Source organism: Salarias fasciatus, chromosome 20 (genome assembly GCF_902148845.1).
Source record: "Salarias fasciatus chromosome 20, fSalaFa1.1, whole genome shotgun sequence".
Lineage (NCBI taxonomy): Eukaryota > Metazoa > Chordata > Actinopteri > Blenniiformes > Blenniidae > Salarias > Salarias fasciatus.
This window is the reverse complement of record NC_043764.1, coordinates 330909-347729: the sequence shown is the minus strand read 5'-3', so window position 1 is coordinate 347729 and position 16821 is coordinate 330909. Positions and strand designations below refer to the sequence as shown.

At 47.8% G+C, this 16821-nt stretch overlaps 1 protein-coding gene across 1 annotated transcript in view; it reads right to left on the bottom strand.

Moving 5' to 3' along the window:
- nckap5l (NCK-associated protein 5-like) overlaps positions 1-16821 on the bottom strand; it is a 46923-nt gene that overhangs the window by 22008 nt on the left and 8094 nt on the right. The window contains 5 exon segments of the mRNA XM_030119033.1: positions 2199-2321; positions 2451-2489; positions 2565-2633; positions 3986-4126; positions 16538-16622. Of these exon segments, the coding sequence (XP_029974893.1) occupies positions 2199-2321; positions 2451-2489; positions 2565-2633; positions 3986-4126 (372 nt within the window). The 5' untranslated portion in view covers positions 16538-16622.

Genomic DNA, 16821 nt, shown 5'->3' with positions numbered 1-16821 from the left:
CTGCAACCTGTCCCGGTAAGCCAGTGCTCCAGTGCTGGTCAGGCGCATTAACCTTGTTCAACACGTCACAGAAGATGTAGTCTGGAGATGGCTTTTATGTATTCATCAATTTTACACTTATTTCGGTAAAATTTGCTTGAAAAAAGAAAGGGCTCGCTTTGTATGCATGAGTGAAAGTTGCTTTTCAGAGGCGTTCCGGGGCGTTCCAGGAGAGGAGGCCAGGATCTTTCTTACCGGCACGGCGTTCCGGTGCGTTCCGGCTTACTTTCACCTATGATCTTAAGGCCAGCACACACTACAGGATGATCAGGCGGAATTCTGCCCCGATCTTCTCCTCCCGATCGAAACCGGCAGGGTCCGACTGTTGGTGGTCTGCTAATGAGTCCGGTCCGGCCTTCCTGGTGTTCGGTGGTTCCGAGAGATGTTTTCCGGTCGGAGCCGCTCATGAGGCGTCAGAAGGGGAGATCGTAGATAATGAACCTGTTTAATATTTCCAATCATAAATCCTGTGGTGTGGTGAGCAGAGAGAGGAGCCGATCAGCTGAGAGCCGACCTGTCCACACCCCCGGAATAAAGCTCCCTGATTGGCTGAACAGCTCCGTCTCACCAAGGTGCAGCTGCTTAAAAAACCCCCTCAGCTGTGAGTGGGGGAGACATGAATATATGTTTGTGAAATATATTCAGTATATGACAGTGAAAGAGAAAAGCCAGAGCTCCTGAACTCAGCAGTGCAGACAGAGAGAGGTTCATCCTCAGCGACTGTTTCCTCCATTCAGAGTCCGATCTAATACGTTCATCTGCATCTCCGCCAGTCCTGCAATAATCCCAATGTTTTAATACATCTCCATGATTAACCATCACGGAAGAATGAGGGGGGAAAAATAAATATTAATAAATCCGCCTTCAGAGACAGAGTGGACGCACAATGAAACTTTTCCTAACCAAAGCTCAACGAGTTTTTATTCTGGTGTAAACCATCCATTCTGGGGACAAAGAGAATGATTTCAGACATTTGGTGACTGAAAAAAGTACATTTATTTGTCATAGACTACTAAAAACTTTATTCTACTGCTCCACTCAGGAGTCAAAAGTAAAAAAAATAAACACACACACATTAATAAGCTGCATTATTATCAAATGTGGAGGGTACATTATAAGAGAAAGATCTCAAACTATGTTTCCCTCTTCTGTAGTGGAACATTTAAATTTTCAGTCTGTGCTGGGGGGGGGGGGGGTCTGCGCTGAAGGAGCAACACTGAAGTGAATGAATGAACTGAGGGAATGAATGAGTTCTCCACTTATGATCAACAGCGGAGATGAATGTGAACACAGGAATGAAGGGAAGCAGAGTCATGCTGGACGATCTTCTAGTGTGTGTTCTGCTCCAGAGCGACACACACTGGAAGATCAGGAGAGGAAGACCTGCTGCGATCTGTCCTCTGTTGTCTTCTAGTGTGTCTCTGAATCGGGGAAGATTGAGATAATCCTGGAGTGTGTACTGGCCTTTAGAGAGACATGACAGAGACGGTCTGTCCTGCGAAGACACTGAGCAGAAGCTTCCATATAAAACAAATCTCCGTAATCTAAAACTGATAAAACAGCCACAGTGATAAGACGGTTTTTCAAGTTAAAAGAAAAGCAGAACTTTTTCCTGAAGAAAAAATCCAGCTTCAGTTTGAGTTTCTTTGCCGTGTTCTCTGTGTGGGGTTTAAAGGAGAGACCGTCGTCAAGACAGACACCAAGAACCTCCTCGATGAGGGACACTGGAGGAACAGGACATTTTAGCTTCTCACAACGTTAGTTTGGTCTTGACAGCATTGAGGACGAGTTTTAGTGAGAGAAGAGTTCTCTGAACCACATCAAAGCTCTCTGCAGGGACCAATGGGAGCTTAAAAAAACAGCATTGACACCACTAAAAATACTATTAATACGTCTGTTTTTAAGATTTTGATTCCATGAACTTGTTTTTGAACATTTCCTGGCCTTCATAAAAGACCGTGCTCATGTTAATGTGCAGATTTCAGTTTTATCAGCGTTTTCCTGCTGAGACTGGAGTCTCCTCCTTCCAGGGCTGTCCAGATGTTTCCATGCAGGCAGAGCTGCTGAGTGCTGGCTGCTGTGGCGGCGTGTGTGTGCGTGTGTGTGTGTGTGAGTGTGTGTATGTGTGTGTGAGTGTGTGTGTGAGAGAGAGCAGGTACCTGGTAGTGAGTAGTGGAGGGATGGTTGGGAAGTTTCTGCTGAAAAAGCTCACAAAGCGCTCGATTCTGCCTCTCCAGGTCAAACACCAACATCTTCAGCTTGATACACTCCTCCCTCAGATCCTGAACACACACACACACACACACACACACACACACACACACACACACACACACACACACACACACTTCATATTGTGGGCCAGTGGGGGAAGTGGTGTGTGTGTAGCCCGGCTCCAGGCTTCCTGTTACCTTCTGGTTGAGCAGAGCTTGGACCACATGATTGGCCACCTGGAGACACAGGAGGACAGTGAGCGTGGAGGACACTGTCCACAGCCGTCTCAACCACGTCCACGGCCAACTCACCTCGTCCAGGCACCTCTCGTATGCTTCTCGCTGATTCTCATTGGCCAGCACCAGAGCTGAATTCTCCGCCTGCAACGTGAGCGAACACCCGAGTCAGCAGGAACCCGGTCTCTGATGGACAGACTGGTGGACAGAGACGTGACCACAGGGACAGACTGCATGTACTGATCCACAGCTGATCAGGAAGGAACTGATCGGAAGGCCTGCTCGGTAACACATTTGACCAGTTTCCCACAAAGAATTGTCAATAATCGATATGACTGACTGTATACACATAAACCAGGATCCTGGGGGAACCAGGATCCAGACTGACATGCTGTGGTGGTGGAGGAGAACCAGGAGAACCAAGAGAGCTAGGAGAACCAGCAGAACCATGAGGAGAGAGCGGTAGTGATGGATGGATCAATTCCCAGTGACGGAACATCAGAACCAAGGAACAGGAACCGCTGGAGAACCACCAAGGACAGAGCAGCTGGAGCAGATGTGGCTGTGAAGGGGGGGGGGGGGCAGCTGGAAGGGGGCCCACCCAGGAAGGGCCACATAGCTGGTTCTGTAAAGCGTACAGAGTCTGGGTCGTTCTCAGAAACTCTCGGCACGGCTTTTTATTTTATTATCAACTTATAAGAAGCGAGCCGGGGAACATCGAATGTTCAAATCAACTCATGAGCTTCACTAAACTCCAAGAACACAACACAACAGAACCACAAGAACACCAGTGACAGCAGAACCTCGAAATAACCCACTAAACAATCAGTCCCCTATCCCACACTCCCATGATGCATTGCAGAAGCACAACACTCATGGCCACTGGCTCTGCAAGAGCTACAATCCTCATTCAAGTATAGCTCTTCACTCACAACTAGAACCAGGTCCAGGGTGGGTTAGACCTGGTCCTGGGTGGTTAGACCTGGTCCAGGGTGGTTAGACCAGGTCCTGGGTGGTTAGACCTGGTCCAGGATGGTTAGAACTGGGTCCAGGGGGGTTCCTCTGTTGAGTGACATGCTGTTTGAAACCTGAATGGATCAGAACCCCTCTGGACTCTGGGGTTTCATCAGCAGCAGGTAGAATCAGCAGGTATTGAGCTGTCCTCATGTTTGACGGGACGGACAGATGAAGGTTCTGAGAGTCCCCACCAGAGGACGAGCCTGGAGGGGTTCTGTCCTCCAGCGAGGACTCAGCTAAAACACATTTGGGTCGGGGCGTGGGGTTCCTGGGGATGGAGGCGGATCTCCACCCCTTTCATCCTGTGCGCTGGAAAATAAAAGTAAGCTGTGGCGGGGAAGCCCGGCATCAGAGTCGCCATGTCCCAGCCGAGAGGGGACGGTCCAGCCGGGACCGAGCCGTCGGGATCAAGGTCTGGTTTAAAAGGAGGGCAGGTTCATGGTGGCGCTTTCACCACCACGCTGCAGCAGAAGACTCACCTCCAGCTCCCTCAGCCGGTCCATCAGCTCGCTGCTGTTGTCCTCCAGGTAGGACTCCACGTCGGCGTCCTCGCCCTCCTCGTCCGAGCCGAAGTCCTCGTCACACATCCTCTGTTCCGTCTCGTCAGACATGGCTTTCATCTGCAACACAGACACCAGCAGCGTCAGTGTCCTGCAGAGGCTCCTCGCTCAGAGCCAGAACCAGAACGAGACCAGCAGCCGACCGGAGGACTCCCACAGCCCCCCACCTGCAGCCCCCAGCTGAAAGTTGGTCTGAAAGTCACGTGTTTGGTCAACAGCATTTAAAGCAACGCACTACACTGTCAGGAACCATGGAACCGTCGAGGGTTGTCATGTGAAGGCTACAATAAAAATAATGAAAAACTAAAATTCAACATTCTCATGACCGATTTGCACACGATTAGAATTTGCTGTGACTTGGGAATCCCGCCCTGGCCTCTGTTTGTTCCACTGCATTCACAAGAAACTTTGTTTCCCTGGAATTTACAGACGTGATCCCAGATCAATGACCCAGCTGGACCCAGCTGGACACGTCCCCGGAGACAGAACCGGACTACCTGAAGCTGGTTCTAGTTACGGAACCGCTGCGTCCTCATCACAGAGACATGGCTGAACTCGTCTGTCCCCGAGGCAGCATCACCCTGGACTGGCTGCCAGCATCCAAAGCCGGCAAGGACCAGACTCCACATGTCCCTCAGAGACCTGCCGTCCACGTCCACATGTCCCATCAGAGACCTGCCGTCCACGTCCACATGTCCCATCAGAGACCTGCCGTCCACGTCCACATGTCCCTCAGAGACCTGCCGTCCACGTCCACATGTCCCATCAGAGACCTGCCGTCCACGTCCACATGTCCCATCAGAGACCTGCCGTCCACGTCCACATGTCCCTCAGAGACCTGCCGTCCACGTCCACATGTCCCTCAGAGACCTGCCGTCCACGTCCACATGTCCCATCAGAGACCTGCCGTCCGCGTCCACATGTCCCATCAGAGACCTGCCGTCCATGTCCACATGTCCCATCAGAGACCTGCCGTCCACATGTCCCTCAGAGACCTGCCGTCCACATGTCCCACCCAGTGGTTACACTGCTGCTGCGGACTTTAACCGAACCAGCATGAAGACTGTTCTGCCTGATTCCGACCAACATGTGGATTTTGCTGAAAGGGGGGAGAGCACACCCACATCCAGAAGGCCTCCAGAGCCGCCCCCCACCCCCACCTTGGCTCCTCTCTCAGTCCTGCTGATTCCAGGACCTGCTGACCAGAGGAAAACCCCCTGAAGCCTGAGGGAGCCACGTCTGCAGGACTGCTCTGGATCCCAGACTGGACCGTGTCCAGAGAGGCGCTGCTGACGAGAACCTTCACACCAAGGTGGAGGAGATGCTGCGTCTGTGTCTATGTACATCCGCTGGTGAATGGAGGAGGCCACTCCCACCTAGACCATCGTCACACGGGCCAATCAGACGCCTTGGCTGAACAAGGAGGTGCGGGCCAGACTTCGGGAGATTAATGCTGCATTCAAGTCAGGTGACACGGGGGCATTGAGATCAGCGAGGGCCGATCTGAACGGTCACCCACAGCCAAAAGATCCAGGCTTCTTCCAGGACCCTGGTAATACCAGACAGCTGTGGCATCAGGACCGTCCCTGACCACAAAACATCATCCCCCCCCCTGCAAGACACATCGGCTTCCTCAATGAGCTCAATAACTTCCGAAGGTTTGAAGCCCTCAACCACACCCATGTGAGGACCCCCCCCCCCCCATGAGAAAAGCTCCACCCCCCTCCCCTGTCAGGACCCCCCCCCCCCCCCCCCCCCCCGCCCGCTCAATGAGCAAATGAGCAATGAGCAGGCACTGAGACTGAATCCACGGCTGTGCTGAGACCCTGAGGAAAGCTGCAGGCCCTGATCAGATCCCTGGACGACTGGTCTGGACTGTCCGATCAGCTCACTGACTTGTTCAACACCCCCCTGGACCAGACTGTGGTCCCCCCCTGGACCAGGCTGTGGTCCCCCCTGGACCAGACTGTGGTCCCCCCCCCTGGACCAGGCTGTGGTCCCCCCTGGACCAGACTGTGGTCCCCCCCCCTGGACCAGGCTGTGGTCCCCCCCCTGGACCAGGCTGTGGTCCCCCCTGGACCAGACTGTGGTCCCCCCCCCTGGACCAGGCTGTGGTCCCCCCCCTGGACCAGACTGTGGTCCCCCCCCCTGGACCAGACTGTGGTCCCCCCCCCTGGACCAGGCTGTGGTCCCCCCTGGACCAGACTGTGGTCCCCCCCCCTGGACCAGGCTGTGGTCCCCCCCCTGGACCAGACTGTGGTCCCCCCCCCTGGACCAGGCTGTGGTCCCCCCCCTGGACCAGGCTGTGGTCCCCCCCCTGGACCAGACGGTGGTCCCCCCCCCTGGACCAGGCTGTGGTCCCCCCCCTGGACCAGACGGTGGTCCCCCCACTGGACCAGGCTGTGGTCCCCCCCACTGGACCAGGCTGTGGTCCCCCCCCCTGGACCAGACGGTGGTCCCCCCCCCTGGACCAGACGGTGGTCCCCCCCCTGGACCAGGCTGTGGTCCCCCCCCCTGGACCAGGCTGTGGTCCCCCCCCCCTGGACCAGGCTGTGGTCCCCCCCCCTGGACCAGACTGTGGCCCCCCCCCCTGGACCAGACTGTGGTCCCTCGAGGTTTCAAGTCTTCCACCATCATCCCAGTGCCGAAGAAACCTGCTGTCTCCTGTCTGAACGAGGGCAGAGACGAGCACACACACACACACACACACACACACACACACACACACACACACACACACACACACACACACACACACACACACATCTTTGCAAGTCATGGAGGCTGATCAATGCTGCTGTTTGAGCAGAAGCAGACCTTAACCTTCTCTTTGACCTTGGCTGATGTAAATACCAGCTTTTCTCCTCACTAATGCACATGAGAGAGAGAGAGAGAGAGAGAGAGAGAGAGAGAGAACAAGAACAAGACAGAGAGAGAGAGACAGGACAAGACAGGAAGTATGTTACGATGGTTCTGCAATGGTTCTGCCATTGCAGCGGTGGTTTGAGTTCAGCTGAGTGAGCAGGTCAGGACGGGACTTCAAGCCTCAAATCGCTGCTTTTCACTCGTCCACTGCTATTCCTTCCCCACCGGGAGGGTTCGGGCTGGACAAAATTTCGATAGCAGTATGTACCGCGGTACATACCGGCTTGGATCCGGGCTCTGTGATGTCTGCCGGCTGTCTGGGCTCTGAGGGCCTCTCTGGCCTGCTTCTGGCCTTCTCAGAGGTCAGAGGTCATATATGCATGATCACTATCACCATCACTGTCACCATCATATTCACATGATCATGTTGATCTTTAATCACTCTTTACATACTGGGTTACCTTGTCTTCCTGTGGTGGTTAGAACAATGGTGATCTGTAGCAGACCTCTCTTGATGCACGCCCCGAGTTTACTACTAGTTACTACTAGTTACTACTAGTTACTACTAGTTACTACTAGTTACGACTAGCTATATTCCAAAAAAAAAAAAAAAAAAAGGGTTTGTGGTGTCCTTGCATTTCCGTCCTCCCCTACACCTCCTTTTATTTTTGTGGCCTGGTCTGTTCACTAATATGGTTCGGGGAAAAAAAAAAAAAAAAAAAAATGGGGGTTTGGGATTGTTCTAGGTTGCGTGTGGTGCGTCGACAACACTGTTTTGTATTGTGACTTTGTACATAGGTTGTGCCCCCCCCCCCCGTTCTCCCTCTCTTTATCTCTCTCTCTTTCTGTCTCTCGCTCTCTGAGCGTTTCCGTCCCGGTCCTGTCCTCAGCCATGCCGGATGCCAGCTTTAAATAAAGGCAGCAGCAGGAGGAGATTCAGTCTCGTCCTGCTGCTGACATTAAAATCTGTTCGGATAGTAAAAGGCTACAATCATACAATATTGCACGCCCCAGCTGCCGAACAGGACAAGGGAGAAAAGAAAAAAAAAAAAAGTATGTACCGCGGTATATTTTTATCCAGTAACGGTGATATGAGTTTTAAACACATTTTCGATATAGTGCATTACATTACATTACATTACATTACAGTGCATTGCATTACAGTCTGCGTTTCACAGTCACTAACTGCTGTTCACGGCGCCGCTGATTCAAGCCGAGCAGAAAGCGCCGCAAGAGAGTGATCAGAACTCGGCAGCCACAGCTGGCCGTCCTCAGCTCAGGCTACAAGCTAGCTCCACCGCGGTGAGTTTGAGCTCCAAAATGAGAACTGGTGATGTAAACGCGACTGAACAAGCTAGTTTGTGGCCACGAAATAATAAATTGTGTGCATGAAATACTAATTAGTGGCCACGAATTAGGAATATCATTCACTGAACAGTCCAGTAAAGCTGGCAGCATGTTGACAGATGTGGACTTTCGGTCTCAATAACTCTTTAACAAAACGTCAGTAACACACAGAGGAGCCTCCATCCCGTCGCTGTCAGCTGGACGACAGGCTGCCAGCTCATTTTCATTGAAAGTATCTGTCTGTCAAGCAGCAGAAACAAAGGTGGTGGTGCTGCGGGGTTCAGGGAGCGTCTACAATTTACAAGACGCTGCAGCAGTGAAGACAAATACCACACAAAAAAAAAAACAGTACAGGGATTCGCTGCAGTGTCACCATAATCACTGCAACCTGAAGTAATCTGTACTTAACCTGAGTAATTCTGAGCACTTTAATTTTTATAATAAAAACTGTGTTGTAGTTTAGACAAGCTATTATTATTGAAAAGGTGAGTGTCTGGCAGTTATTTCAGTCCCCTGTCCAGTGATATTTATGATTGTTGTTGCTCACTCTTTTTTCTGTTTATTGCAGTAAATCTGAACACTTTTATTTTTCTTCCTGGTTGAAGCAGCTGTGTTTGAATCCATGACAAATACATAACTGTATTTAAGTGTAAAGTTAAAGCTATTTATATTGAAAAAGGTGAAACTTACATTTAGTTGACAGTGATTTCATATTTCTTAAATAAAAGGTAAAGAATTTATTTATTGTAGGTTTTATTTCTAAAATGTTTTACTGGAGGAGCTTCCTGGATAAATAGCTTCTAGTTTTACAGCTAGTCCATTATCTACATGATTCTTAACAGTTTTTCTGAGGCTTTTGTATTATTTATATATATATCGGAATTATATCGTATCGACCGAAATTATGACCTATATCATGATAACATTTTTGGCCATATGGTCCAGCCCTACGGAGGACTTTATCTTCCTTCTCCAAGATCATCAATGACATGAGGAAAAGTAGTGGGAGTGGCCAGCAGGACTTCTGCTGTGAGACCGTCCAATCACAGGAGGACCCAAGGGTCCCAGGGGGTGCACTGGGATCGCAAACAGACCACCAATCAACAGCTGATCCATTGATATGAAACAACCTGGACTCAATGTGTGCAAAAGGTTCCGAACTGGGCATCAATCAAAACAGCTGATCCATTGAATTCATTGATCACTCGGGACCACCCTGACCCAGACCGGGTGCCAGAGGTTTACTGAGCCCTGCTCCCACTTTAACTTTACTGCTTTCCTTTCTCACTCTGCACCTGTACTACTACGTGTCATTAATCAATGTTCTGTTGTAAGCTAAGAACCCCCTGCAGGAACCCCCAGGACCTCCCAGGACCCCCCAGGATCTTCATTTGAGGCCTCCTGTATTGATTCACCTGCATTGAGTGGAGCACTGCTGAGTTCAATCAGGGAATCGATCTGTGTCATCTCTTTTTCTGGCCTTCTCCCCCCCACCCCAACAGGAACAGCAGGGTTCTCCTCCTCTGAGCCTGGTTCTGCAGGATATCTGATATTGGAAGTGTAAGTTGTGGTTTGAAGCCTCATGAACCAGTCCACCTACAGCACACGATTCAGAGAATCAGTCTGTCTGTCCATCCAGAAAGTCTCCTCTGGGTCTGGTTCTACAGAAAGGCTCCTCTGGGTCTGGTTCTACAGAAAGTCTCCTCTGGGTCTGGTTCTACAGAAAGTCTCCTCTGGGTCTGGTTCTACAGAAAGGCTCCTCTGGGTCTGGTTCTACAGAAAGTCTCCTCTGGGTCTGGTTCTACAGAAAGTCTCCTCTGGGTCTGGTTCTGCAGGTTTCTTCCTTAGCTCCTCGTGGTCTTGTGGAACTGATGGGTTTCTTTGTAAAAGGGTCTAAAGATGCCTGTGTTGTACTTGGTGCTCTGTATAAACAACGTTTTATTGAACTGAACCATTGAAACCAGACAAAATGATTATATTTACTAAAAACTGATGAGCGGCCAAAAACGTATTTTCTGCTTTGAAATGCCGAGGACCTTTGTTTGACTGAGCTTTTCAAAGATTTCGACCTTCCTTAATGCCTCTGATGCCATTATGTTTTCTCTGCTGTGGTCTGTGCTCCCTCCTCTCTGAACCTTCCTTCTGGATCTCAAGTGATCTGTCATTGCTTCAGGATCCGAAGCGATCTGTCATTGCTTCGGGATCTGAAGTGATCTGTCATTGCTTCGGGATCTGAAGCGATCTGTCATTGCTTCAGGATCCGAAGCGATCTGTCATTGCTTCGGGATCTGAAGTGATCTGTCATTCCTTTTGAATCTGAAGTGATCTGCTATTCCTTCGGGATCTGAAGTGATCTGTACCTTCCTGCTACCGTGTGCAGTGACGGGTTAGCTTGCTATCTGGTTTGGGGCTGTTTGTTGCTTTCCATCCCTGGCCAGTCCCTGTCCCCCTTTCGAGTCCCTCAGTCAGGGCTACTCACCCCCGGTCCTCTGTGTTTCAGCTCTCCCTGCTTCAGAACACCTCAGTCTGAAGTCCAGGTCTCATCCTGGAGGACTGTGGCCTTTGAGGACCAGGGAGAGTGCCCTGGCTTCCAATCAGCAAATCAATCAGTCAAACTTTACTCATCGAGCACTTTTCATGTCACAACAAAGCAGCACAGTGTGCTTCACAGCACTGAAACACACGGTACATGGAAAAGGTAAATGGACCACACCGATCCGGATCTGTTGGGTCTGCTCTGTGAAAGTGTCTCGAAATCACTATGTTGTAATTGGCACTTCATAAATAAAGCAGAATTGAATTGAATATAGAGCTTTTTACCCTGCATTGACAGAGCCCAAAGCGCTGGACACTGCAAGATCACATTCACCCATTCACACTCACATTCACACATTCACATTTGAAACAACAGCGAATGAAGCTCTTCCAAACTGTGAATCACGCCCATGTGCTTTGGCATCCAGACACGAAGCCCAAAGGAATTTTTGGAGGACAGTTAAATGTATGTAGTCTTAAATCCAAAGCTGAACAAACTGAACATTTATTAACAGACTCCAACTTGGATTATTTATGCCTCACATCTGCGTGCAAATTCTCCACCGTCGGTGTTCACTATACCAGGATATAAGGTGTACAGACGTGACAGAGGGGGAAACAGAAGGGAGGAGGGGTTTTGATTTATGTTAAGGAGGGCATTCAAAGCCAAGAGATACAAGTTAGTGGACCTGAGAATATGCTAGAAAGTGTGGGGGTTACAATTACACTTTCTCCACAGATGTATTTTATTGTTATTGTTGTTTACCGCCCTCCAAAAACTCAAGATGTTTTTTATACAGAGTTAGTCAGCATGCTTAAAAGGTTTGATGGAAAAGAATTATTACTAATGGGTGACTTTGATATAAACTGGTTAAATAAGGCAGAACCAAAAAAGCTAAAGGATATAATGAACACATTCCAGATGACTCAAATGATGGTCAAACCTACTCGAATTACCAAAACATCACAAACATTGATTGATTTAATTTTCACTAATAAACCGCAGAGGATTGTTAAAACATATAATCTGATAGCAGGTATATCTTATCATAACCTTACTTTGGTCTCAAGAAAACTCATTAAAGCAAGATTTAAAAACCAAAAACTCACGAGTGAAAGAAATTATGTAAGCTTTATTCCAAAAAATGATTTGTTTCTACTGAAAAATGAATTAACACAAATTAAGTGGAATGAAATTATGCAGAATAAATCATGCGATGATATGTGCAGTGATCTCATCATAGCAGTGGTGGGCCGTCAGGGCCTGCAAGGCCTTCTCTGCTGGCCTAAAAGGTACCTGAATTACAGACTGATGTAAATTATATTTTGTCCATAAATAATTAATAAATGATTCCAAACGGTATGTTCCAGTTCCTTTCATAGTTTCCCCGTGGTCGCGCTGCTTCCAGACAAGTTTCTTTCATATTAAATCATTTAACCAATCAGATTTCAGGCATCATCTGTTGCTAGGGTCAAAGAAATCTGCCCGAGGCCTTCGCTGTCCGTTCTGATAGCCCAGTCAAGTAAAGTAAAGTGTCAAGCAGACAGTTGCTTCAACCAATCAGATTTCGAGTTGGCGACTCAGCGCCTTCTAGCTTCTAACAACAGCAGATCCAGGCCCTCTGGTTTACATTCACCAAGAGATACAGTAGGGGGCGGTATGCACCTAAGTTGTTGGTCGCCACCCGCCATTATTCCAAAGAGGAAGAAGCAGAAGACCTGAAGAGAATTAAAACTTACTCCAGAAATCCCACAGGGCAGCTGGACTTTCAGCCCTGGCTTTATGGAACTGAAACGCAGGATAATCTATATGACAGAGCAGTTGAACTCTTTGTGAGGAAGGAAAGGAGGATGGATTTTGTTTACAAATAATCGGGATTTTGGTGAGTAAAATGTTCCTCTTTTCCTAAATAATATTGCTGTTTTATTAAATTGATGCTCATTGTATGTGCACAGATGTAGTAGGAGACTTGTGCTCTTCAGCAAAGGCTTTTATTCTGGCTGCACAAGTATCTATCTGCTGTGCAACAACCCTTTATGTGCATATAGAGTTTTATAGACATAAAATAGCTATTGAGGGGTGGATTGGTTCAGGCGGATCTGTTCTGAAGGCCATAGTGTGAAATGCACGGTCCGCCACTGCATCATAGTGATAAAAAACTTAATACAAAAATTTACTAAAACAAAAACAAAAAAACAAACGAAAAAACGGAGACTGCCATGGTTCTCAAATGAACTGTGGCAACTCATGAAAAGAAGAGATGTTGCACTAAAACAATCAATTAAATCTGGGCTAAACACTGATTATCAACTGTACAAAAGTTTAAGAAATAAAGTTACTGCCCAACTTAGACAATCAAAAGCCACATTTTTTCTCAACCTGATTAAAGCTACAAAAGGAAACAGTAAAGTAGTATGGAATACAATGGATAAACTCCTGGGAAAGAAATAAATGTTAATGTTTTACAACTTAAAGTGAATGGTGTTTTTCAAAATGATAATGTAGCTGTTGCTTCGAAATGTAATGAATATTTTATTGATTCAGTTTGCAAACTTGTGCAACCACTTCAAACATCATGTGTTTCTTTGCCATCAGTCCCGTGTCAGACACCTGTCTTTAGTTTAGCGCCAACAAAATGCAATGCAGTGGAGAAGATTATCACAAAACTTAACAATAGCAAAGCAAAGGACGCCCATGGATTGGACAGTGTCTTTATGAAACATCATAAGGAAAGTTTGGTTCCTCCAATAACAAAAATGGTCAATCAGTCCATTGAGGAGGGCATTTTTCCATCATGCTTGACAACTGCCATCGTCACGCCTGTGTTCACGTCAGGAGATAAGCTAGAGGTCAGTAACTATCGACCCATAAGTCTACTCCCTGCCATCTCCAAGGTCTATGAGAAGGTTATAGCTGAGCAGCTCATCCAACATCTTGACACAAATTGTTTATTAAATCCTTTACAATTTGGCTTCAGGAAAAACTATTCCACGAAAACAGCTTGTGGATATTTCCTGGAAGAAATTAAATCAAGTCTAGACCAAGGAGGGTAGTTGGAGCAGTTTTCCTTGACTTGCAGAAGGCGTTCGACACGGTAAACCACAACATCCTCCTCACTAAATTAACACTTTGGACTGTGCCAGCATACAATAAACTGGTTTGCATCATACCTGCATAGTAGACAACAGTGTGTCAGAGTGAATAACACCCTATCCTCTCTTAAAAACTGCACTGTCGGTGTCCCACAAGGATCAATCCTTGGGCCCCTACTTTTCAGTTTGTACATAAACGACCTTCCTTCTGTGTGTGCTGTAAAGATTATAATGTATGCTGATGACACTGTCTTGTTCACTCATGGGCAAAATGAAACTGAGGTTGCCACGAGACCGACTGCAGAGATGCAAAGAGTTGCGACTTGGTTTCAGAGTTCTTGTCTAACGCTTAACGTTGACAAGACCGTTGCCATGTATTTTACAAATAAGGGTAATTTAAAAGATCCTCCAAATATTTTTATTAATGAAAGCAAAATAAAAATGGTTAATGATTTTAAATATTTAGGAATTACTCCGGACTCAAAACTACATTTAAAAGTCATACAAAGAAACTCTGCAACTCCCTCAAATTTATTCTCTCAAACTATAAGTACATCAGAGGGTCACTGAGTAATGAGGCTTCATTCATGTATCTAAATTCTATGATTATGTCACGTTTTATGTATTGTAGGACATCCTGGTCTCAGGCGTGCAGAACAGTGTTGGAACCCGTTGAATCATTATATAAACAAGCGGTCAAGATTCATGATAAGAGACTTCGACGATTTCACCATTGCTCTATTCTTACTAAATACAAGATCTTAAAGGTGAAATACACGATTTTCTCGAAAAGACGAAGCCCCACGTCTGTTACTCACTTTTTGAACAACGCCATGCTCCAGACCATCGCCCGGCTCTCCTGCTTCTCCCAGGAAACGCGGAAGTGTACGAGCGCGACCTCCTCTTCTCCGGCGTGCACGGCTCTGTTTACAGTTTCTGCGATCCGCCTCGCTCATAAATAAAGCTTCTTTTCCGAAACAGTTCCAGTTTCATGATGTCAGACTCGCCATCGGTCAGTACGAGCTCAGAAGCTCACGGCTACAGAAACACTCTGAATGTGCAGAAGGGAGAAGCTGATTGGGCGCGAGCACGGAGAACCGCCTTACGAAAGCAGCTCGTCAGAATGATTGACAAACAGACCCACCAGGTATTTAGGTGATCCACCCGGAAATCAAAATGTTGTATTACACCTTTAAGTTTTGAAAACCTAATTATCTTTACAAATCTCTGTTTACTGTTTAAGGTACTTCATGGTATGGCTCCTCCTCTGAGAAGTTTCATCTCTTTAACATCAGAAATATCAGAAAGAGTTACGCGCTCCTCTTCAAGAGGAGAATGTCGGGTCTCCAACAATAACTCGGCTTTAGCCAGAACAGCCTTCTCATATGTGGCCATAAAACATTGGAATAAACTACCAATAGAGATCTTGACTTGCACAGAATTTCCCACTTTTGCACGTCTGACAAACAAATGGCTGCTCTCAAAACAAATCCGTCTACATTAGCGCTGTAGTGTTGTGAGTGACAGAGACTGGTGATCTGAAAGAGAGTGAATGAGGGAGTGATCGGGTATATGGCTGTGCAGAAAGACTGCTCAAAAACATGTTTTTATTCAACAGTTTATTTTTTTTCCTTTTGGTCATTGTAATCTAACTCTAAATGTCTCTCTGTTAAACATCAACCTGCCCAGGGACTACTGGTAGAAATGAGCATTTGGCTATAACCGGGCACCAAGCATCTCTCCTCTTTTGGTTAATGTTTTGTTGTGCTGACCTGACAAATAAATGCATACCATACCATACCATACCATACCATACCATACCATACCCTACCATACCATACCATACCATACCATACCATACCATACCATACCCTACCATACCATACCATACCATACCATACCATACCATACCCTACCATACCATACCATACCATACCATACCATACCATACCATACCATACCATACCATACCATACCATACCATACCAACAGTGGAGGCGGCTGCCATGCAAGGCGCTCAGTCCGTTCACTGGGGGGGGGGCAGTTTAGGGTTCCCACACACACACACACACACACACACACACACACACACACACACACACACACACACACAGGGGATGGCATTGAGGAGTGTGGCAAACTCCATCATTGGGAGTGTTCAATTCGGCAGAAGCCGTAGGCCAAGACCCGCACCCCAACAGACAGGGGGGCCCACACACCAAGGCGGGGAGCCAGCAGCCAGCCTCCAGCCCCCAGTGTGAAGGACCCCCCAGTGTCAAGTAACCCACCTGGGAAACAGTGGAGCGAGAAAAAAAATACTATAATATTGAAATTTCAGATATATTAAAAGACTGACGTCAGAAAAATAAAAAAGTAAAAGTACATAATGGAACAAATGGTGGTAAGAAAAATGTAGGCGGTCAGTTAAAAGCCTGATTAAAAAGATGTCTTTAACCTTCCTTTAACCATGTGGACAGTCTCTGTGTTCCTGAGGTTCTTCGGCAGGCTCTTCCTCAGGCGGGGGCCGTATGGGCTTGAGGCCGCCTCATCGGGGGTCTTGGTTCTGGTTCTGGTCTGGATAATAGGCTGCTGCCAGAGGACCTCAGGGTCCACGGGGGTCGATACACGTACCTGTGGGCTCAGCTCTTGCAGTGATTCATTGAGAGGAGTCGTCTCCCGTCAGGCACCTCTGTCTCCCGACAACAAAACCGCGGAGCTGAAAGAGAGCAGACAGCGAGGACACTATCAGCCAATCAGCTCCCAGCCCACTGGCTTCAGCCAATCCCGTTTGCATTTTCAACCATAAGACAGAAAAGCACTGGAGCCCCGCCTCCTCCTCCTCCTTTCAGACAGCCCACAGGAGAGCTGGAGGGCAGGAAGATGCTCCACCACACGGGGAGACCCCCCCGCCCCGC